The sequence below is a fragment of the Genypterus blacodes genome, unplaced genomic scaffold (genome assembly GCF_046128005.1).
Source record: "Genypterus blacodes isolate CSIRO-AG114 ecotype Tasmania unplaced genomic scaffold, CSIRO-AGI_Gbla_v1 ptg000044l_1, whole genome shotgun sequence".
In the NCBI taxonomy this organism is placed as follows: domain Eukaryota; kingdom Metazoa; phylum Chordata; class Actinopteri; order Ophidiiformes; family Ophidiidae; genus Genypterus; species Genypterus blacodes.
Window position 1 is genome coordinate 4,158,931 of NW_027466857.1, and position 24,324 is coordinate 4,183,254.

The following is a 24,324-nucleotide window of genomic DNA, read 5'->3' on the forward strand; positions in this document are numbered from 1 at the left end:
ATCATTTATTTGTCTTTGCTTGTAAATTTCACAAACACACGGTCAGCTCACAGTGACCTAATTTGTATACAAGTGGAGTGGGAGATGTCAAACATTACAATTGTTGGAGTGGCAGTGTATCACATGACCATCTGGACAGGAAAAGGTGTTTCATATTTTCACTTTATCTTCTCAAGAGCAAATGAATAAATAAGAGTAATAAAATGTAATAAATACTCTACATATATACGTATATTCTATCTTAAAATACATGCAATGTTTAACGTGCAAGGTAATTACAATGTTACACTTTGTATTGAAGCTTAAATAAATTGCTTTAGATCATTAAAACCTGTGAGCAGCTTTCCACTCAGCAGGCAGCAAAACTCGATTGAATGATTATGTACAATCTGCTCTTTTAGATCTATATACCTTTTGCTCAATTGTTACACAATCAATCGTAATTGATTGGAGAATTACTTACACACTTTTCATCACAAGAGGTATATCTTTATCAGTCTTTCTAGAACCACTATTAATAAGTAAAATATTTAAATCCAAGATGCTAGGAGGGAAAGGTTAAGTTATACTGATTTAATGTGTACAAAATACAACACGTGTTAGGGAAGTGTGACTATGTTTATGTAATTATAAATTCAATAAATATATGTAATTTCACTTTCAGCAATCATTTTTATGGTCGTGTTTCATATTATTCAATGAAAGATAGTCACTTTGTAAGAAAACTCTTAGAATATAATCTTGTCATTAAAGGACTCATTGGTGTGAGGGTGCAGGGTGAAAGAGACAGAATGATTTCAATCTAATCACAAGTATGTGGACCAGTAAATTACATTGAAGAAGAGGAAGGTGAAAGGGAAGAGGGCTCGAGCGTACAGGTCGACCCTCTTGGCGGCCGAGGGGATGACGGGTTTGGGGGGAGGGGGTTTCTTGTTGTTCTTGGCCTGGGATTTGCCTGAGCCTAAGCCTAAATTGATGGGCTTCCCGTAGCAGTCAAAGTTCGACAGCTCAAAGTCCCGTGGGAGCGACCCCACAATGCTGAAGTCATTGGTCCGCAGGTCGGATTTAGAGGTGCATACCTTCTTACAGCGCGTCTCCCCCACCTGGAAGTGACAGAAGAGCAAAACAGTGAACAATGAACAGATATTAAGATGACAAAGGACCTCATTGCTCTAAAGTGAGAGCGCTAATCACAGAGAAAATATGCTGCTTACTATCTGTCAAAGTAGAACTGTTTTGTGAGCAAAATGGTGATTAAATAAATGAATCCTTATTTTAATTAGAGCCTTAGAAAGTTCCTCTAAGGAATTCTTGTAAAGGACTCATTTCATACATTTACAAAAGCTTATAGGTGATATTTCTGTACGCTGGTCTATAAGTGTACAGGAAGCAAAGTCACCACCATTGACCACCAGTATAGATGTTTCAATGAGGAAGCTTCGTCACTGAAAACGTGGCTGCGCAAAGCAAACGATCATGAATCTTTGACACTACTTACTGTTAATTCAAAGGAAAACAACCATGTATAAACATTAGATGCACTTTGTACACATAAATACTGAATTGCCTATTATACTTGCTCGTTCCCAGAGCAGAAACCCATCTGTGACAACACACACGTCCTTACACAAACCAGCCTACAGACATAGTTTATCATGCAAAAAAATCCTTTTCATCAACTTCCCAGAAGGCCTCTAGAGTGAAAAGGATCTAATCAGGCTATGGATTCTTCCTCGTCATTGATTCATTAAGTTCATTAAGCAGTTATTATTTTGATTTGGTTTTGACAAGAAAACCAATTAAAGCTCAATGGAGAAACGTAATCCTCTCAACCCAAATGTGGTCCAGACTAACGAAGAATCGGAGGTAAATTAATTTCAATTAGGCGTAGAACTCAAAGCTCCATACTGCACTGTGAGTGCCCCGTGTTCATGTGAGTGTCGTCCTTTTTGTTCTGATTAAGCTGTGTTTGTTACTCACTGCCAATTCTTAATAATTGGATTTCCCCATTTTGCATTTTGATTAGATCTCAAGGCCTCAGGGGTTGTGGGAAACTGCAAGATTAACCATTTAAAGTCCACAGTGTGTTCATTGAGGTTTCATAGTTGCATACATTAACACTGTAAAATTCACACACATTGACAGACACACACACACACACACACACACACACACACACAAAGATATCAAAACCAGATCCACTGACATGTAAGGTGCTGACATGAAGTGGCGTCCCTCCAGTCCCGTTGACTGTGTTGTTCCTGGCAGCAGGGATCTTTCCTGCTGCCTTGTCTTTGGACGCCATTTTGGCCTTTTCTGCCTCAATGCGCTTTGGGCTGTTGAGCATCACTTGAACCACGGCATACTCCACCAGCGAGGCGAAGCCGAACAGCAGGCAAGCAATGAGCCAGATGTCTATGGCCTTGACGTAGGACACCTTGGGCAGCTCCGAAGCCAAGGAGGTACACTCGGAGGACAAAGAAAGCACTGAGAGGATGCCTACACAGAGAAGACAAGGGACCTACTTGTCAGTCAAATGTGAACAAAAAGAAAAGCGAGTCTAATGTAAAGAAAATGTAATGTATAACTTATTTATCTTCTTTCTACACTTTTCCTGAAGACAGCATGGACAGATTTAAATGAATATTCCAGTGTGTATGATTGGGGACTAGACGTAATAAAGTGGGATTGATGATTTCACAACCTGGTTTCATCCGCCTACTGTATTGCTGAGATGGGGAAGAAAACAGAACCAACGAGACAACAATGGACAAAATACAACACAAATGAATATCACATTCTACACAGAAGCTGTAATTAAAGTTTGGCATCCGCACAGGATGAGCACATTCCAATTAGGAATTCACAACCATTCCTTTACCTTTGTTATCAAGACAACTGCTTGGAGCTCAGACAGCCTCTAGTGGCAGGGTCATTTTTTTCTTTGCTGATAGCCAATCGGATAAAAGGTTGCAGTGCATCTCAGTACAATTACTCTCTGAAAGTCTCTGAAAAACTTTTCCACTCCCTATTTATTCTTGTGCTTTTTCAAATTAGATTAGTTGGAATGAGCAATTGCTTTCATATTCAGGTTTGAGTACGGTGGCTCATTTAGGAACAGCATTACACACCCACATAATGACCAGGGTGTCACATTGCTCCTTCCTGACCGGATCTCTAAAAGAAAACAATCTCTTCTTGGGAGCCCTCCTGCCACCAGCCATGAGGGGGATCAAAAAGGTTTTGTTTACTTGTTGCCCAGAGAGACACTCATTACTGACTTACTGCAAGTGCATGTCAACAAATTCTAGAGATTGTTGCAGCATACATTACATATTTGACACTTGTATTATCTGAAGAAATGTGTTGGCCATATGGGATTGTATGTAGCGTTTTGATTAATAATTCTGTCTTACATTGGTGCAAATCCTTTTCTGCAAATACACAGAAATGCTGTGTATGCAAAACTAGGCTAACAGGGATGCGTGTTAGGTTGCATGGACACACACACACACACACAGGCACACACACACATAAGCACACCCAAATGCTCATACAGCACAGAGCAATAAATGAGGGAGTCCCACACCTGGGTGATGACTGACCTGTACTGATCCCATTTAGAGAGGAGTCAGAGGAGGCTTCCAGGAGGAGTTGGAGTGATGATGGGATGGGAGTGGTGGTAAACAACTGGAGGAAAATGAGGAAAAGGAGGGTGTGGACGATTGGAGTGGGATAACAATGGATTATCTTATCCGTGCAGCTCTGCATAGACAGGATGCCAGTGTGATACATGGGTGAGAGACGTTACACACAGGTTGGTGAAGGGGGGGTGGACACTTCAAAGTAAACTATTTTATGATGTGTTATTCTCTAATTGACACAATCCTGGCCTGGGAACATTCTCAGAACAAAATCGTGGTTTCAAAGTCTGATTTTACTGATTACAAAATTGATTAAGAAGGACTTGTGATAAGGAAACTTGTGGATATGAGACACTGCCTGTAAAAGTGCATGCTGCATTCTACAAGGTGAATAGTAAGAAATATAGGGCTTAGCAATTATGTTTTGTCGACTAAAAGGTTTCTGGCCAAATTATTTCATCAACAATTATCAAATTATCTTTTATATGAAGTGCAAATAATTGTCAATGTGCATTCTGTCTGAAAGGGTGTCAACGTTTTGCATTAGAGACCTTGATGTTTTCATTCCAGGCTTCCAATATTGTGTTTGGGAATTAGCATGACAATACGTGTAAATTGACTTCAAATGTCAAAGCCACATGAAGAAATCAGGCAGACAATGAACACTGAGGATGTGACAACACTGAGCCGAGCGCTTTAATGAGATGAAACCAAGTGTTTAGGAGAGCAGGTGATGAGCCCAAACAATGTGGCATGAACCCAGTTTGAGGTCTCAGTTCCTTCTGACTATGACAACTACAAACTCTGCAATGCTGGAGGGACACTAGATAGTCCTTTCCACAATTTATTCACTGAAAGAAAGAACATAAAATAATCAAGGCTGAGCCACTCATGCACCCCCTTCAGGGCTCAGACTAATTGTCTATTAATCTAGATCCTTCTCGGACCGGACCAGATTCCCTGCTCCTCACAAGGCTCAGCACACCTCCCCATTAATTTGATTAATAGGGATCAGGTGTGCCTTGCCGGGCCTGCTGTGTGTCTCCTGGCTCCTCTCAACCTTCCAACCGGCCACAGGATCCTGAGCCCTGATTGCCACAAGGATTTACTCAGGAACTTAAGAGTATGTACTTGGCTCCTACAGAGGCCGAGCCCTGGAGCCTTCATGTTTTAAACTTCAGTGCACTTGTTAGCCAGATGTTACTGCATGTACTTATATGCAGTAGGAGTCTGTAACAGTATGGCATGCATCATAGCTTGACAGAAAATGGCTGCCATGTGAGGTAATTCAGCTTTTAGTCCTCTATGCTGGTTTAAGGAGCTGAGTGAGTTAGAAGAACATGGTCAGATCAAATATGGATGAATGAAGCTTTAAACTGTTGATTACATCATAACCCCAGAAATTACAAGCAAAGAGTGTAAACCCTGGCATACCAGAACTGAGCTTAACTGTATTACAAAAAGTGAGAGCATCAGCCATTACTGATTTTAAAATGTACAAATCTAAACTGTTACACATTTGTCATGTTTGTCTTCTATTGCACTGCAGTGATGAGACAAACCAATCAGAATTTCAGCCTGAAACAGAAGGGCGTGCTTTGGAAATGTAAGCCTGCATTGGTTGAAAGCTTTGTCTGAAATTTTTAGCATTTGCAGAAATGTCTATGTATTGTTAAACATTGAGTTTGGGCTCAAATGTCTGGGTTATAGATGAAGTCATTTAAGATCACAGTAATTCACAGTCTCAGTAATTTGTAATGTCATGGGGGGCCAAATTATGAGTGATTGCTAAATAACAACGCCTCCCCGTATGCCTTTTGAATATAAATTGGGATATTTACACATCCTGTATAATATTAGAATTGATCATCGGAGTCAAAGTGATCCATACCCAAAGGAACCCTGGCAGCGCTGGCGTCGGGGTTAATCCAGAAGGACAGCCAGGAGAGGACCACAATGAGCAGTGTGGGGGCATAAACACCCATCATGTAGAAGCCAACCTGTCTCCTTAGTGTGAAGATGACCTCTACACAAGTGTAGTAGCCTGCATAAGAGAGGAGAGAGGAGTCATTAGGTTCATTCACTCATTCATTGTATCTGACAGTAGCTGCATTTATGTGAAGCCTTTTATTCCACTTAAGCCACAATATACTTCATTGACATAGCGAACAGGCATGTGAAAATGTTCTAGTAAAAATGGAGTGGTGGCGAAATGAAAGCTCTTAATGGAGAATCCAAATTAACAAGCGAATCATCAGAACATCAAAATGGATCGGCTGGGATTTTCTAGTGTGGGACCGGAGTACGATCCCCTGCCAGTCTGTGTGCTTTGCTCGGAGTCTCGTATGTTTATCAGAGTTGTGATTAAAGGTTTGTGTGGGCTGCAGAGGATTTCAAATTGGGCTGCAGCATTCTTAAGTTTGGGGATTGCTGTTCAAGAACACTTGCAGTCCTTATGAAATGAAGATCTTTTGAGCCATGTAATGAAAGATATATGTCAAATCAATTTTATTTGGATAGTCCAGTATCACAAACAATGTCTTAAAGGGCTTTACAGACCCATAACATCAGGAAAATTCGAGACCGAGCCCAAAGCTCTTTAGGAATATGAGGAATAACTCCCGAGAAAACCGTAATGAATAAGGGGAAAAAAAGGAAGAACCCTTGGGAGAGGCAATTCCAAGAGAGATTCCCTCTCATATCATTGATGGAATTTAAGGACTGTTTTTGTGTTGCTCTGGCAGCACCGGACGTTGAGAATAAACTGGCTTCTCACTATTGATGGAACCGGCCACATAATATTTGGACCAACTGTAGCCAGGGGACAGTTTGAGAAATGACTCATTTTGACAAGGAGGCCATTCACAATGAATACCAAAGAGCCTGCATGTCCATGTGTTGAATGTTGTGAGATGTCTCTCTACCCTGATAGTTCTGCCTCATAATGAATACAGAGAAAAGAGCTGCCTTGTTTACACTTGTTTGTACACTTAAATCAGAATAAATGGACTCATTTCAAGATTTATTTCCATTTTAAATCATTGTATTAAATTGAGAGAGGGTTGTCATAAATGTTTGCTAGTTGTATAAATACTAGCACCTTAGTACGCATTTGTTCTTGAGATTATTATCACAAAGTATTAACAGCATAACTCTCTGCCTCTACACGATCAATTTGAAGCCATCTGTCTCTGCATTAGTTGAGCATCTACACACTTCAGAGTTGCTTTTCTAATCCTACAACAGGGTTCTATTTCCACCCTAATAGTCTGGTTGGTAGGCCTAATGGGATTGTAGAGTGGATGGGCTGAAGTAATGTTTTGCTAGCCGAGGGCTCACTGGGTGATCTTTATACAGCGTATAAGGGCTGCCTGTGTCACAAAGCAGGCTGGAACCAGTCGTGCACAAAGGCGATCTTTGTATCAGGCCTGGTTTCCATGGCAAAGGCTGACTCCTTGCCAGTGGGGTGCCTCCCAAGTGTGAGAGCACTAAGGTCATGCAGCCTCTTTGGTTAATAGAGATTTTTCATTTTCATTGTAATTATCATCCTGTCCCCACTTAGGGACGATGATGTGCAGTATACGGTACAGAGCAGTACCAGCACCCTGTATGTGTTTCTATTAGGAACCCACTGTAGATTTAGCTGTGCTTTGATCCCAAAAATGTGGGCCAGTATCACAAACTGTATATTACAGCCAACCCCAGCAATCTGTAAGCAACATGTTGTAAATATCAGTCTAGCTTTATACAATTGGATAAAAACACATATTGGACATACAGTATACATTATGAACATGTAACCAGTAGAATAGCATCTGGCCACATTCCCATGTGGAAATGAATCTGAAGTTTAGCAGATATCTGCCAATGTAAGTGTCAACACACACATACCAGAATTCCTTGCCATTCGGACTCGTGTATTATAAAATCCCTCTTCATTGTTTGCATTTAAATGACAAAGGAGCACATACTCAATCTGCAACAAGTGTGCTCTGGACCTTCCTCTCCTTCTCAAATTATATTCAGTTATTTTAGAACAATGTCACCTGATATCTGTCTCAGCATTTGTGTGTTTTCCTCCATTCAGCAAACTTTGCCCTAATTTACAGGTTTCAAATATGAGATCAAGTGAGTTACAGTTTATCTCATGCTAACACCCTGGCGGATTTTTCAGTTCTTCAACCGCACATGAGAACTTTGAAAAGCTGGATTCAATTATGCAGGATAATTGCCCGCTCCCATGTTCATGGAGAAGGTATATGCAGTATGTCTACAGTCGGAACAATGGTCAGTAAGTGTCTGGCTGGCTGATGGAAATGAAAGAAATCACACATTTCTTTATACCGTCAGAGCAAGTGATCCTCATGGAGAGCTAAGAACAATTCAAATGCATTATATGAAGTAAGGGCAACATTAAGAAGCAGCAATGAGAACAATAGGGCTGGCAAAAGGTAGCAGACAAATTAAATGCATAAGTGGCCTATTCAACTGTGCACAGTCTATTATGTCTACAGTAGCCTATTATTACTTCTGCATTTCAATTCTGTTCAAATGCCTTATTGTACTGCCACGATTCAACCATGCCAGAGCAAATGGCAGCGCAAACAGAACCTGGGAACAGGTTGAGGTTTCTTACCGGATTTTCCTAAAATCGGTGTGTGCTACTTCCTCTCTCAGAAATGGATTTCATTCAATAATTGATATCAATAATGGGTTCACGGCGGTATTGGCTGACTTTTCCTTTTTTTGTTTTTCCTTTTTTTAAGGAACTAGGAGGAAAGCTCAGATTCCTTCCTGACTGAAGCGGTGTAATTCAACAGTATCACGTGAGTGTGTGCATTTGGACTGTTTGGAGATGTAATGTAAGGCAAAATCACAATAACGGTCCTTACAACAATAACCTCAGAATTTGAAATGACCTAATTATTATTGCACATTATCGCAATGTCCATTTGTTGTTCTCTTACAAATGTAAAAGTCATGACTGAACTGTGTATATTTGAAGCTCTGATCTAATCCTGTTTACATTGCACAAGCCTGCAGCCGTGCAGATCTGATCTTACAGGTGTGTTGCTATTACAAATCCCAACAAGTCCCAAAGGAGTGCTTTGAAAGTGCCAAGAGATGCAGGATCACGCCAAATCATAATCAAATCAATGTTTGTTTGGGTCTTTCTCAGTTTTTTAAATTTAGTTTAAGTGAGTTTTCTTTGCAAAGCAGTAATCAGAACCAGATTTTTCATTTCCTCAGGCTAGTTGGAGCGTGTCAATCTTCTCAGGGATGATCCTAAGAATTGTCTGAAACTTTGACTTAAGAGTGTAAGGATTCTTAGTGAGTAGTTGGGTGAATTGCCTCAGTATGCTCGAGGCTGTTTGCTGAGCATTTAGGCATGACATTTATATTTAATCATAAGTGTCGGAGCCGAGTTGAGTCATTCCGAGAATTCTGAAAAAATGTAATAAGGCAGAGCCACGCTGTGAGTCTACTGAGCTCAGTGAACTCTAGATCATACAAGCCAATCAGGAGAGTTAGAGAGACATCACACACACAGAAATCTGGACAGTCAAAAGTTTTTCTACAAGTCAAAACAATTGAAAATCCCTTAGTGGGTGCCTCATTGGTAAGGAAGTTTAGTTTCTCTGTCTAAACTGTCAACTCGCGCTTCCATGAACATTTGGTTCTGTACTTGGTGCCTGCTGGTGTTACATAGCTTTGATGGTAGAGGCACTAAAACTTTAATTATGCTTTTACAACATGACAATCTGCTTGAGTTCATCCACATCTCAAATTTTGTGGGGGAAATGTTGCAGTTGAACCACTGGGTGTGCACATAAATATTATTTTATGTTTCAGTGAAGCATTTCAACACTTCTGAGCTACACTGAAGCGTTCAATGATCACAACATTAGCAATTAAATATTAAATAGTAGATATTGACTGTATAATGGTGGAAATGCAAGATGAAGATCATGACCATAGATCTGTCCAATGTTTATGGAATGGCCCTTTTTTTGTTTGAGCTATCGTCAGGCACACAAACATGGCTTTTGATATTCAGTTATAGCATTGAGCCAACAAACCAAGGAGAGAATAATTCATGAATAGCTGAAATACAAGATGAACGGCACTGTAGTGAAAAATAAGTGTTTGTTACATAGATTAAATATTTCTGGTGGCAAAACTGAATAAAGCCAATAGGAGTTTCACTTTGCTATAAATGTTTTTAGTGATGTTTTTAATGAAAAAAGCAGCGGGAGAAATGAGGCCAGTGCCGGCTTCAAAAGGGGAAATTGTTATTGATACTAGCAATATTCAGCTATCATTATGGAAGATTATTTGAGTTTATTTGATTTACTTTCTATCCTAGAGGCACTGTTGTAACTTTCATTTCGAAAAGGCCACAGACAAATTTTGATATTTATGACATTACCTGTTCCTGCGTAGAATTTGGTGCAGTTTCCATAATCAATATCTTCTTGTCTGATATCGAATTGAGGCAGAGCAATGGCGTCCATTTGTACCGGGTCTCCTGTCTGCCACATGAACCGGAGGTCATCTGTTGTGTAGCCAACTGGATAAAAAGAGAGGTACACAGACATACAATACACATATAGTTTGAATATCCGTCCAAATCCAACAGGACCAGACTGTTTATCATGTCGAACTCGATAAAGACATCATTTCTAAGATACGAGAAGAGAGAAGTTCAAAATTCCACATTCAGGTTCTGCTCAGCTGGCCAGATAGATGCTCTGTGTTGTCCACTCTAGCAGCGAAGACAGTGTTGTATAAGAAGTGTTACATCACACCTACGCCTGAGTGGGGGCACAGCTTCCTTTTATTAGTGTATCTACAGCAGCTATTCATTCAGCAAGCGAGAGAGTGTGTTTTGGGGACTTGCAGGTACTGCATGAGTCATGTGTGCTGGGTTATTGTTCACAAATTAGTGTTCAACAGCCATCTGCGTCCCTATCTTTGAAGTTAGAAGCTCTAAAGCTTTCAGTGGTACTGGCTTAGCGAGCAGAGGGCATCAAGGAAGCACTCACTCCGTTCTATTCCATTCACAGTAAGGGACGTAGTTACATTTATTATTAAGACTAAGATGGCTCTCACAAAGACATGCAGCTTAGGTATTAGATATTTCCCTCATTCCAAAGTTTAGGATACGCCCCACATAGCATATAATGTGTATACTGTACGTATGTGTATGTATGTAACCTAAATGTAATCAGCAGTGATGTTTAGCACCCAATTTGATATAATAATAAAAAAATATATATGAAAGCTGGGTAATCGGCACTGTACACCATTCCAAACCAACATTTCTAATTCGTCCACAAAGTGATCATTCATAAATCTTTTATATGATCGTCTATAGACAACTTTGCCTATTCCATATTGTGGTCACTTAAACCTCCTTGTGCAGAGACTGTATTTGAGCACAGTTCAGGGACATCAGTATATACACCATATATGACTGATGACCTGTATAATTGGTGAAAACACTTGTTGGCAAGGAAACAATTTGTGTAATTAATTAACTTTTTCCATCCTTGGGCAATTACGGGCTCTACAGCCTACATCCATTTATTCAAGCAAATATATTTAGCTGTTTACATCACAGACTCTTTCAATTACTTCACATAATTGAGTGAGATATTCAGCATCGGTCTCAGGATGTCTGTAAGCAGCAGCTAGGCACTCTTGGTTTCAGGTGGTAGATGCACCTCAACCTACAATGCTGTAGTTTAGCAGGAAGATGGCTTTGTAGAATAATTGCCACCCACACCATGTATATTTCTGTCCCTCCTAAAGAGATAGAAACCTCACCCAATGTTAAGTTTCGGGCCTGATTCAAGCTGTAGTATCCACAAAAAAATACCACGGCTAAAACCACACAGAAATAAGCACAGAATACAGAATGGTCATGTTATCACAAGGGAAGATGTACATCTATTCAGGTTTGTAGTAACAGCAAAATGGCTTGAATACATTTTCTCATTTAGTCTGAACTGCTTTGTAAACATGTTGCTCTAACCACAGTCAAGCTCAATTACTTGTGAGACCTTCATAACCAACTTATATATAATCTGTTTACTCCACCTCTGTGAGTGTTAGGTGCTGAAATTGGCTTATAAACACAATCAAAAAGATTTAATTTACCCCACTTTCTAAAACAACAGATATATTCCCAGTTGACAAGTTCCTCCCGCATAGCAGATAGTGGATAATTAGTTAGTCAGTAATACTCACAGCTCTCAAGTTGCATTTTACACCTCTGTGTGTCCATTGGGAACAATGTCAGGTCCAGAGGACAAGAAAGCGTAACAGACAACCTAATGGAGGAAAAAGACATTTCAGTTTAATCTTTCAGTTTAATCCTCTTCTCACATTCCCTTTTTGCATGATGTCATATAGTTTAGACATTAAACTTCACCAATTGAACAGTAAATGTGTGGCAAATGTGCACCATTGCTAGCATTAGCACTGGAGATCAGTTAAGGAGCCACTCGGCTTATGACAACACGATCATACTGCATATCAGTGATTACTATAATCCCATAAAGCAGTAGCATAAACAGTGAAACCAATATTTAAACACACCAGACATTTAAGTGGCTATGGCATGGTGATGCTGTGAATAATGTATGTGCTTCTGCGACTTCATGCAAGGGAGAGAGAGAAAGAGAGAGAGACTTTATTGAGTGTAACCCACTGATGTTTAACCCTCTCTCTCTCTCTTCATATATATTTTTTAATAAGATTCCATAAAGGTGATCCACACTTTTCTGGAACTCATTTATGGAGCGTATTTATCTTTGATGTCATTCTGTCATGTGATCTCATAAATGTTCAGAACACAGAGTACCGTTTCCATCTACTTCTAATAACGCCTTTGGATGATGAGGTGACTGTGCTTTGTCAGTGGTGACCCCTGGACTGTGGAACACCCTGGCCCCCCTCCATCAGATCAGCCCCCTCTCCTCATACTATGTTTTTTAGGTATTTATTCTTAAATAGTCTTTGGTAAATTGTTTGTGTTTCCCGTATATGAATCTTTGGCTTTGTACAGCACTTTGGTCAATCTCCGGTTGTGCTTTATAAATAAAAGTGACTTGACATGTTAACATCGCCTAGAACTACAACATTTAAATAGACGAAAGAATGAGAAAACCAAATGGAAATACCATTACCTCATACTGATGAGCACATCCCCATTACGGAAGATGAAGAGGAGGATGTTCTCCTGCGTAACATCATGGAAGTTGGCACTTTTCTCATTTGCAAAGAACAGGTCAGGCTTCCAGAGACATTTGAACATTGTTGGATCAACAGTGAGGGAGTCAGACTTGTAGTCCTGAGGTAACTTCAGCCTGGGGTCGTTCCAACGCTGCCTCAGGAAGATATTTACTCTGTAATCCTGTTAAACACCAGAAAGCAACAGCTATATGAGCCAAAGCATATATATTGTTAAATGTTAATTGTGAAAAAAAACAACCTAAAATCTAAATAACACCAAAAGTGTTACCAGCTCAGTTTATAACCTATTTTGACCACAAAGTCTTTCAAGAAATCGAGACGAAGAGGGAACAGATTTATGGAGAAATGGCTCATTCAAAATGTTTATGACCTTTAACCTCTGGTCATCCATCACACTGCAAGAGCTGTACCACATCATTAAAACAAAACATAGCAAGTACACAGACTCTTCTGACCAGCTCTTTATGTTGTCTGAGCCACTTATTCTTGAAATATTTGTATTTTCTTTCAGGTAAACTTTCAAAGTTTACCTTTTCTACGGGAAAGTACGTTCAATGTGCTGAGTGAAATGCTACAGTTGAAGTGAACATGTGATATGGCAAAGACGTCATTAGTGGGCTTATTATTGCAGCTTCCACTCTACTGTTGGTGGCAACGCTTCGCTCAGTGAAGCTCTGGGCTGTTTTGTGGTGCCTACTTTGATCTTAGACAAGCTGCTCTGCAACCAGGTGTTGTGAAGGCCTATTAATGCAGAGGGTGAAGATAGATGACATGTCAAATACAGCCACAAATACCAGCTGTATGTATGCATATGTGTGTGTGCGTGTGTGTGTGTGTGCACATGCTCCAGACTGAAATCCTTGTCTTTGGTTGGATTCAGTATGAAGAATTGAATTTTACTGAAAGGAGCTGGCACTTTGCCCTGTATGTGTCAAGGATTCTACCCTCCATGCAAGAATAAGTATAAAGAATTAATAAAACTATAAATTACCTGATATTGTGAACTAGGGACTGTTTTAAAGACTCATTACTTACACACACTGGTCTCATGGTGGTTTGGATACTCAACAATAACACAGAATGCACTTTATTTTCCTGCCAGTACACATTTTGTGATGAATTTGTCCATAGCTTATTTAAGAAGGAAAACTGCCATTCTAACACAACCTAATGTTCACACTGCAGCGTCCAACCATTCCTGAAGCGACAGGGGCAATAGTTACTGCCGCCTCTTTTCTGACAGAAACACTGGCCAATTCCTACACTTTCTCTTCTCCGAAAACCAGACCAGGAAATATATCTCCCCCTTGGCTCACTATCAAGCTGCCAGTATCGCATTCGATTCCGGGGAGATTTAACGCAACTGCTCGCGGTAATCAGCGAGGAAAACTCCGGCTTAGAAGCACTAAAACCCACAGCGGCAATTTATTTCATCTCACAACATCAAATTAGTCAACCTCTCCTGACAAACACAATCATAAATAGGAAAAATAGATGTGTTAACTACGCTGGATTCCCAGTGGTGTTTGACTGAGAGAGGTGTAAATGATGAGAGGATTTCCTGAAATCAGATACCCCACCGAGTGATAAATTGAGGGGGAGAGGTGACCAGCTGTTCCTCCCTTCTCCTCCTTGGCTCACTCTGAACCATTCTCACTTTCACACTCTTTACGTCTCTCATAAGGCTGGAGGGAAAAGAAAGGACAGGAGTTGCCATCTGGGAATAGCTCTCCTGTCTTTCCCCATCTCTTCCTTTTGAATAAACTTTTCTCTCATCTCTTCACACTCTCCTTTCTTTCTCCCTTTCTTCCGCCCAGCCACATCTCTGACTGATTAACCTTCATTTTTGTAGGAATAAAATGACGCTGTTGTCATTTTTAGCTTTCAGCATGTACAATCCCAATCGCTCAGTAATCTGTCCGCAGTGTGAAATTCCCCGCTGGTTGGATTTTCAAAGTGAACCAGAGTGCAGACAAACCCTTCTGATCTCCAGCCAAAAGAAATATTTTCAGAGGAGATTTTTATGCAGCTGACATTCCAGAATGTTGGATCTAAGGCATTGTGCACAGTGTTGCTCCCCGTGAAGGGAAGTGTAGTAAGACATAGATCACTCCTCTGGATTTATATACTGTCCAGACGTGCCTCAGAGAACCGGTACACACTAGTTGGGTGAAATCCTGATTACTGTACTCCTTGTTCCTATAAAATGGTGAAGCTGGCAGTCAAATATGTTGGTACACAAACAAAACGGATTATTCCTAGAAAGAAGAAGCGCTAGATTGTTCATTGACGAGGTTGGAAGTCATTTGAGCTGCTTCTACATGACAGAGGTTCATATATTTCAATTTGTGTTCAGAAGAAAGTGGGAGTCGTGTGTGCTTCCTATCATGATTCACGAGAACCTGACAAGCATTACATTTCATATGATATCTAAGGCGTTACCGGTTTCCGTTTGAAGAAACACGTGTGCAGATGCACCTTTGCACTTTTGAGTAACCTGATTTTGAAGTCTAATATAGACTAATTGTGGCGAATGTATGCTTTTTGGTAGTGATTTATTGAATGTATTCCTCTGAGAAATCTGACAAAGGTGCTATCGTTAAAGGTCAGTACTTGTGTGTTTTTATTAGGCTTGGTTTGATGATGATAGATCTTGCAATGTGTCTGCCATCCTGTTACTCTTGGCCCAAGGTGGGACTGCATCAGTTGTGGGCAATGACATTTCAAAGTCTGGTTTTATTATTGCACTATAAATTACTTTGTCTTGTTCTGGTATAAAACTCTGTAGATTACACCCTGTAAAGCTGACTGGAGAAGTTGCTGAGAAAAGAAACAAGTGAAACCATCAATTAGTCTATGTTACAGCGTTAATAACAGTTATCTTGTCCCATGACGGAATGTTTACTGAGAGAATTAATGTTTACTGCTTCCACCCAGCAGCTTCAATTTAAATCACAACAGTCAGGATACTAAAGTAGAGAACTTCCAGAATGCTCTCTTCATTGTTTCCTCAGTGATGGAGAGGACCCAGCGCCGTCCTTGGGTTTAATCTGTACATTAGCATTCAGACTGCACTTCTTTATCAGCAATTAAGCCATCAGATAAATGAGCCATGAAAACCCCCGTCCTCATAATGACTTGCTGTTGAATGGTCTGATACAGTCTTGAAAAACATGCGAATGAATTCCTCACAAAATCAGTGGGCTAAAGCAGTCATAGGGCATTGATACGCTGCTCCTGAATGGCAGAAATATTGATTATCAATACTGAGGTGCAAGTGAAGTGGTTTTGCATTTTACCATCGTCGTTTCCTGGATTGAACCGAAGCTGTTGATGAAAATGTTCACTCGGTCCTCAACTGGAATACCTGGAAAGCAAATGAAATAAAATTAGAATGTTTATGAAACTCTTGTATTGCACAATTCATTTGCAGTGTGAGCTACAGTACATTATGCTTGAATGTTCTGTTCAACCCTGTAAGTCAAATTATTTCTACAGCAAAATTCATTATACCTGGCGATTAAATTGATTCTGCTACTGATAAGGATTTGTGAAAGACTTGATCGACATCGCAAGAAGAGATAAGTACAGGAGTTTTATAGAATCAGTTCTAATCCGCAAGTCACAAATCAATATGCAGGTGTGGTATAGCGCACACGCTTCACAGTGCATGAATGCAGCCATGCAAATTCATTTGTATTCAAGAATAAGCATTTCTGCTCTAACCTTGTAATTTGCGGCACTATACGATAATCTTGTGATTTTAAAGGCCTGAGGGAAGCAATGCACAATGCACTCTTTAGGATGTAATTTGGGAGATTATAACATCGATGTTAATGGATGGGAAGCTTTCATGTCGCCCTAAAATGAGGAGCAGATGTTTGGCTGCTGGACCCGTCTGAGGCAGCCAGAGAGAGAGCCACTCCACATCAAAAGACCAGTCTCACATACAGCTGCTGCCAAGTGCCACAAAGTGGAGACTGACTGAGGATCCACCTGAAGACTGGTAAGACCATCAGTGATGTTTAGAGGCAAACAGCCACAGCTTTTTGTGTGGGGAGTGCTAGAAACAGCAGACTGGCCACATCAGCTGCTTAGGGTCGACACACACAACGCACACAAAAATAACTGCTGAGGATTGAAGGAGTCAGTAGGAAAGCTGTGGTCAGAGGTCAAGATCTATTTATTTGCATGTATGTTATTGCCTGGCCCTAAGAAGCCACCTCTGCTGTCGCGGACATGACAGAATGATGACTTATGGCATGACTATGACTGAATTACATGGTGCAGGTTAGAAATTCAAATTATGTTAACGGTGCTTATTTAATCTCATAATCAGATATGTGTGTTTGCTCTACCTATTTACCCATTCATCACATACAACAGGTTCCACACTGTTTCCTTACTTTGCTCCATTTCAATATCTTATATAACGTGGTCTGATGCCCGGGGTGTCCTTGAGGGGGTGGGGGGGTGGGGATGGGGGTTATCCATGTCAAAAGTCCAGGGCTTCATTTCCCAGTTTGTCCCTGAGTGCTGTCATCATTACGGTACTTACTGTGAGAGCACTGACGACTGTGAAGCCTTGTGCTCTTTAGTTGAAAAATGTCGTCCCTTTCGCTTCTATAACTGACCTTGAGAGAACTACAATGCTCAGAGTAATGGAGGTGTGGCAGGACTCGAGGAGTATAAAACCCTCAAATCTTTAGATTTAAGGAGATATTTACTCAACACACTGCAAATTGCCACTAAGTTCTGTGTTCCTTCTTCCACTTGGCAGGGTATTGACAAATCTGATTATGTAAATGAGCACAGTGTTGTTCCCTTGACTGAAATATTAGTTAAATATAGACTTGCTGTAATTCTGAAGTAAGTATCTCCCAGAATATATTTACAGTACATATGGCGTATATGGTTGGCTGCTTCTTTTGCTTCCATGTAACACAGGATCATGGTAAACATTTATGGAAGATAATTAATAAAGTGGGAGGGGGAGAAAGACGTGTTCTGAAAAAAACATTTATTGTATTTTTATTTTTTTTAAATGACAAAAAGGGAAAGAGTTACCTGATCTCTCTCTTTCTCAACATTACATTACATTACGATCATTTGGCAGACGCTTTTATCCAAAGCGACTTACATTACATTACCACCCTTCGCAGAGGGGGGAGCAATTGAGGGTTCGGTGCCCTGCTCAGGGGCACCTCGGCAGGGGCTTGAACCGGCGACCCTCCGGTTCCCAAGCCGAAGCACTACCGGAAGCACTACCGGAAGCACTACCCACTACCCACTGAGCCACTGCCTGCCTTAAACTGTATTCAATAAGCACTGTAATTTACATCTGCGTCTCAAACAGACCCAGCATCCAGAATGTTCCAACTGCAATGATCTCTCTCTCTCTATATCTGTGTGAGTCAGTTTGAGTGAATTTCCATCCCCCTTCCCATATTTGTCTGGTCCTACATAGGGACACCGTCAATTTTTTGTTTAGGGTAACGCAAACACATTTTACAGCTGCTAAACCTCTGTACACCCCCTTAGTAAATGCAAAAATAAAACAACTTCAACACATTCTAGCTATGTGACGTGTTCCTCAAATATTGGCTAGCATATTCCAAATCAATGGGGAATAGTAACTAGTGTTACCAGTAGAGGGCAATGTTGCTCAAAAGTGCAGACAAAGACGCTGATAATCAAGAAAAATTTCACGCCAATGTTTTGACATTCATTTTCTCCTCTTAACTTTCTGATGTTTTTCTGGTTACCAAAGTCGAATGCAAATTGGCAGCGATTCCATTAAGTGATGTCATGCGAATAACGCTTGAATTTCTCATCCTCCAATATTAGGTTCAGGAGCCAAAATGTAGCAGGCTTTAATTCCACTATCTAATGGCTCAAGGAAATAATAAACATTACATCCTCAAATGTGTTCATGACAAACTGGAGGCGCCAAAAAATTCTTCTTTTCGGTCGACCAAACTCCACTTCAAGGGAGCACGAAAACCTTATTGCAAAATTTGAAAAAGTCTTTCCACTTCCCATTTTTCTATTCAGAACTTGAAATTGCACACAGCAAAGATCAAGGGAAACCACACTACTTGCAATAAGTTGACATTAATGCCGCTATGACATTGCCTTGCATGATAATGTGTAATATTATTATTTAGGACACGCAGAGCCAACCAATGTAGCAAACATCTGATTTACAGACATACACATATACAATACAATGCAATACGTGTAGGATAAGCAGATACATTATGTTTTAAAACATAAAGGAGAAATTAGGAGGTATGTGTTCATATTATACCCATTTCTGGAACCATTACGTCACTGTCACCAAAAACCTTAAACGTAAGTCAAATTATCGATTGAGCTGAAGACAGATGGAGAGAAAATCAGACTTGCCTTTGAAGTTGGGCCTTATTCGGGGATCATAGGTGATCAGTAACCTGTTCAAGATGTTACTGGTTGAATTTTCAGGGACTCGAGCCAGGTCTTCAGATGACAGCTGCCTGCAGACAAGCAGGAAGGAGAGAGAACTGTACACACCGACGCATTCCCAAAAATCCAATTCCTGGCAGATGAACAGCACAGTGCAGCCACTTCTACTGTGTATACTATGTGATTATACTATAACCTGAGAGGCTTCCATTTGGGGATTACATTAGCTTTTAACATGTGGACCACCCAGACAATGTTAAAAGTGGAGGAACATTTAAAAATGAGCTTCTATTCTGAGGTGTTTCAACATGAAGAAGAAGAAACAACAGTTGAGAGCTTGACACAAGACAGAACCCTTACTATCAAACGTGGTACTGTGAGCGCCAACACTACTAATGACTTTATCAGCAGAAATAGTTGTCCCAGTTTTTTTCTCGAAAACCAGTGTGGCATATCTCCCCTGACCCAGCCAACAAAATACCTCCCAAGCTTCTACAGAAAAATGAACATCATAACTTGAAGTAGTAACTTTCAAAGACTTTAAGTCAAACATCATTTGTTTTGTGAGACAGACTGATGAAAAAACAATGGGATAGGGAGCAGGAAGGGCAGAGCAGGATTTGGCAGGAGAGAAAGGGAAAATGGAAAGCCTCCATGTGGGTGGCAGCGAAGTCTCCTGCCAAAGAATTCCCCCCCCTCCTCTCAAAGCACTTCACAAACCATTATGTAAACCTTATCATGCACTGAGGATGAGTTAAAGTGCTCCGCAGGAATGTTGCACAGTGTGTGTATGTTCTGCGGTTCCCCTGATCAAAGTGAAACGCATAAGTCCCATCCACTAAACCTCTTTTTTCTCTCTTTTAACAGACGATTCTGACAATCCTGAGCACTATAGCTTAACTGGAACCAAGTGGTTCCCTGCATCCACAAAGGCAAAAAACAGCATTAGACAAGAAATATGTCATAGAGCTCACACACATGCCAATACTGGTAAGACATCAAAAGCATTTCTTTTCTCATTTCAAGAAGTTTCATTGTTAAACCATTTGTTACCATTTAAGGCATTACTGGGAACAATAGATAATGCCAATGCATACAATTCAGTCACAAAAAGCTCCCAAAGCATTTATGTCTCAATATATCCCTGTTCAATATGTGATGAAATATTCTTCTATATTCACTTTGCCACCGCTTAACCCTGCAGCACAAGTAACCAAGCAGCTGCAATGTTACACCAGAGAGATGAAGTAAGAGAAAACTTCAATGTGGGTGATTTGGAAATAGAATTACGGATAAGAAACTGAAACGCAAGTGGCAAGAGTTAATTATCTAATAAGAAAGTAGTTCCTTATTAAGGTAGAAGATGAATGTGAACTAAAATTGTCAATACTGGGGGAACATTGTTGTGTCTTTTATGACAATTGGGATTTAAAAATGTCTTTCACTTCATTTCATTTGTGATTTTCTTTCCACCGCCAGCCACCGTAACACAGTAAGAAACTAAATAATGCACAATATCAGCATGTTGTGTAATTACTGCATTTACCATTGAAGTTATTTAGGGTAAATTGCAGCCCCGAGGTGTTTAATTCCATACTTACGAGGGACAGTAAACCTGCTTCCCTTTCTTTTTTCCCTTCTTTGTTCCTTTTTCTTTGGCACATCCTCCTTCAAGGCAGAGAAAGACGACGAGGAGGAAGATGGCAAGCTTCTTCATTCTGGCCTGAGTTAACCTGTAAGCCTGTGAAGGATAAAACAAACAAGTTAAATGAAAAGAAAAGCAAATTCCTTCCTTTTGAGATTCAACCAACTATCAATAGTGTGCATTTCTCATTCCCGAACCTGTCCTGACGTTGACCCTTCCACCCTATATTAGGTTATTTGTTATTTGTATCCATTAGCTCTGGACACATCACATACAGTTAATGTCAATAATATACAGAAATCACTCTGACAAGGTTTAATCAAGTACAGCCAATTTGATCATAAATCCATCCAATAGAGCCGTGGACGTTAGAATAACGATGGTCAGTTCAGGATTCATTAAATGAATGTGACCTCTAAAGAGCTCAAATAATGCTTTAGCTGAAACAACTCTCTCTCTCTCTCTTCAGTTTAGGAGGCTTAATATTGCTGCTGTCCACTCTGATTTGTGTTGCTAAAGTTACATATCATACTATTTATGCAGCATTTAACTTGGTTTACAAGTAATATCTCTGGTGTTGAGGTTAAATACCTGTTTGAGCCACACATTTTAAAAAGCAGGCGTTACTACAAGCCTGTGTGTTTACTATAATTCTTTTTTTTTACCTAAAGCCAAGGCTAATACTTCCAGAATTATGTCTACACAAATACAGACTTCTCCTCTACAGGCAGAATATTTTTGCATTCCTTGATAGGGCCCATTAATCAGCGAGCAGCCAGAGTACCTGTGTGATTCCACCTAGAAAAGTGGTGCCCTTTCATTTTGCATAGGGACACCGAGACCAACAGCACCGCCAACAGTCCCCCCCCCCCCCTGCCCGCCCTCCCTGCGAGCAAGAGCGTATATTAACTGAAGCAGTTTATTGTCTAGACAGAGACACTCTCTCTCTCTCTCTCTCTCATGCTCTCATTCTTTCTGCCTTGGCCCCATAACTCCCTGTCTGCTCCTCCGCTGCACATTGATCATCATCTTCCCCAGCAGAATCATTTCCAAAGCCCTTTTGTCTCCATGTGCACACCCTGCTTTGCCCTAACTAAGTCAAAATCTATCCATCGATCTAGGAAATTTGCTCCAAAATAGGCGGATGACAGAATAGGCGTAAGTAAACGCGGACATATCAGATGGCAGCGGTTATGGTAGCAGGTGTTGTTGCATACTTTATAATCAATTTCCTATTTGACCTACAACACCTCTGTGCCAACTTCCCTCTAGCCTGACTTTAATTACAGCTCCCACCTACAACTTTTACTCCAGTGTTCCTAAAGGACAAGGTGGAAGAGGAGACGGAATCCATCCATCTTACATATCAAATTCAGTTATCAGTCATGGGGAGTATTATTTCTCATCTACAAACAGCTATGTTATATATTTGTGGAAATCTGCAAAATCAGGGAACTGACACTTGTGACATCGCAAGACTAACTTTGTGTTGGTGCTACAGGTTTGGGCAGGAAAGTCATTCATAGAGCATTTACTTAAAGGAAGGTGTTTACAGCACGGCCATTCAGCCAGACACACTTGTTACTAACAGTTATTTAATGCCTCTATATCTTTAATAACCTCTATATCAGAAGAAAACTGCACAAATTTTTATTATTTATCAGTTTCGGTCTCGAGTCATAAAGAAAATGAGTTTAATTATAAAATAGCACACTTATTGATTAGTTTTTCTTCATACACCGGCATGAATTATGAGTTTTAGCTATGTGTTATTTTGGAATATAGACTCTATACTACTACTAAATTAGTAAAAGCATTTTTACATGACAGTATGAATACTTAATCTTAAAAATTGCATTTGTATTGAGCTGTGGAGAGGAAAGCAAATCCAAAGCACAGACAGAGTCAAATTGGCAGAGCCTGAGTCTGAGTCACCTCAGATGATCCACTTCAGACACTTGTTCTTGTTGCTGAGGGTGTTGACCTGCACGTTGTTCATCACACAGGGCTGATGATGACTAAAGCACCATTGCTAGTCTGACCCATGGGTGCAAGGTCACCAAGCATTTCTGCTCTGCACGTATAACTTCCTCCGGATGTGCTTACACTGCAAAATGAGATTCTAGAACATTCACATGCTGTACCAGGAAAATAATAGCTGTAAATTATGCAACATGTCCAGGTAGATGAGCGATGCAGTGCTAACAAAACAGTCTTCACTCGTTTAATTTGGTATTAACTACATTTAAACACGATTCTTGTGTTAAGCAATGGATTACAAACAGCTTTATAATGTGTATCACAATTGAATATCGATGTGCCCATGAAGGAGAGTGTAAATAACAGCGAAGTACAGGCCTGTGCTGTGTTGTCCTTATCAAAACACAACTGGAATCTATGTGCAACCATTACAAACCAGCGAGTGTTGACTGCCAAGACACCCACACACAACCTGTGGCTGTCCGTCGCTTCTTCCTAACAAGAGAAAAGTAAGTAGCAAACGCTGACAGCAGCCCAAAGCCCGAGCAGAGAGAGAGAGAGAGCGAGAGAGCAGGGGGCTGAAGGGAAAACAACACACAGCGAAAACCGCGACCACCATGACGGGGGGATGCAGGAGGAGGATGCCATTACATGTGAACGCGAACACACATGTTATGCAATTTACGCGAGCGCGTTTAATGACGGGGAAAACGGGAAAAATGCCACGTAGCTCCACTTACCATTTGTCTTTGTCAGTTGTCAAATTCTTGAAAAACTGGACCGAGTAAAGCTGACAGAGCAAACAGTCGTTAGAAGACCCTCCCAGTCCAGCCGCCGTCTTTCTTTCCCATTGTGTTTTCCGTCCGTCTCACAGGAGCGAATTTCTGACTGAAAAAAAGCAAAAAGTTACATCTCGGCAAATTGCCAGATTTCTTGTTTATATTTTCGCGCCCGGTTTGTTGTTATTTGGTATCAGTGTGTGTGTATATGGCTGCTGCCCTTTCGCCTCAGCTCGGGATGCCCAAGATGGAGGCTTGCGTGTACCTGTCATACAACATGCGCAGTAGAGGCGGCGCGAAACCGGGGAAAGCGCGTCAGTCCCATCAGTACCACGGACAGCCGCCGCCGCCGCCGCCGCTTGCCGCCGCCTCTGTCGCCGCCTCTGTCGCCGCACGGCCGCCGCGTAAGCGCTCCGGCATGATTGTGACGGCAGCAAGAGCTCGCATTCACGTGATGGACGCGAATGCATCACTATTTATGGCAACGTCTGTTCAGCAGCAGATGGACGTGAACCGTGTGAGCTGTATGGACCATAAAGCAGAGAGCCACGGCAAATTAAGGACGCAATAA

General features: G+C 40.7%; 1 protein-coding gene across 1 annotated transcript; it reads right to left on the reverse strand.

Annotated features, from left to right (window-relative positions):
* glrbb (glycine receptor, beta b) lies at window positions 1–23,985 on the reverse strand. Its single transcript, XM_076149094.1, has 10 exons — window positions 23,715–23,985; window positions 20,951–21,090; window positions 19,314–19,420; window positions 16,205–16,272; window positions 12,839–13,065; window positions 11,898–11,980; window positions 10,075–10,215; window positions 5,536–5,688; window positions 2,207–2,499; window positions 1–1,103 (listed from the first exon to the last, which is right to left on the reverse strand). Exons 1-10 carry the CDS (start codon window positions 23,715–23,717, stop codon window positions 807–809), a joined length of 1,512 nt encoding a protein of 503 aa, XP_076005209.1. The 5' UTR covers window positions 23,718–23,985; the 3' UTR covers window positions 1–806.
* Window positions 23,986–24,324: the final 339 nt, after the last annotated feature.

Bases quoted from the DNA above. Each gene is read 5' to 3' on its own strand.
- glrbb (XM_076149094.1), bottom strand. The intron at 13,066-16,204 runs GTAAAATGCAAA...GGTGTTTAACAG, and splicing joins CAATCCAGGAAACGACGATG to GATTACAGAGTAAATATCTT. The intron at 10,216-11,897 runs GTGAGTATTACT...CTTTTTATCCAG, and splicing joins TAAAATGCAACTTGAGAGCT to TTGGCTACACAACAGATGAC.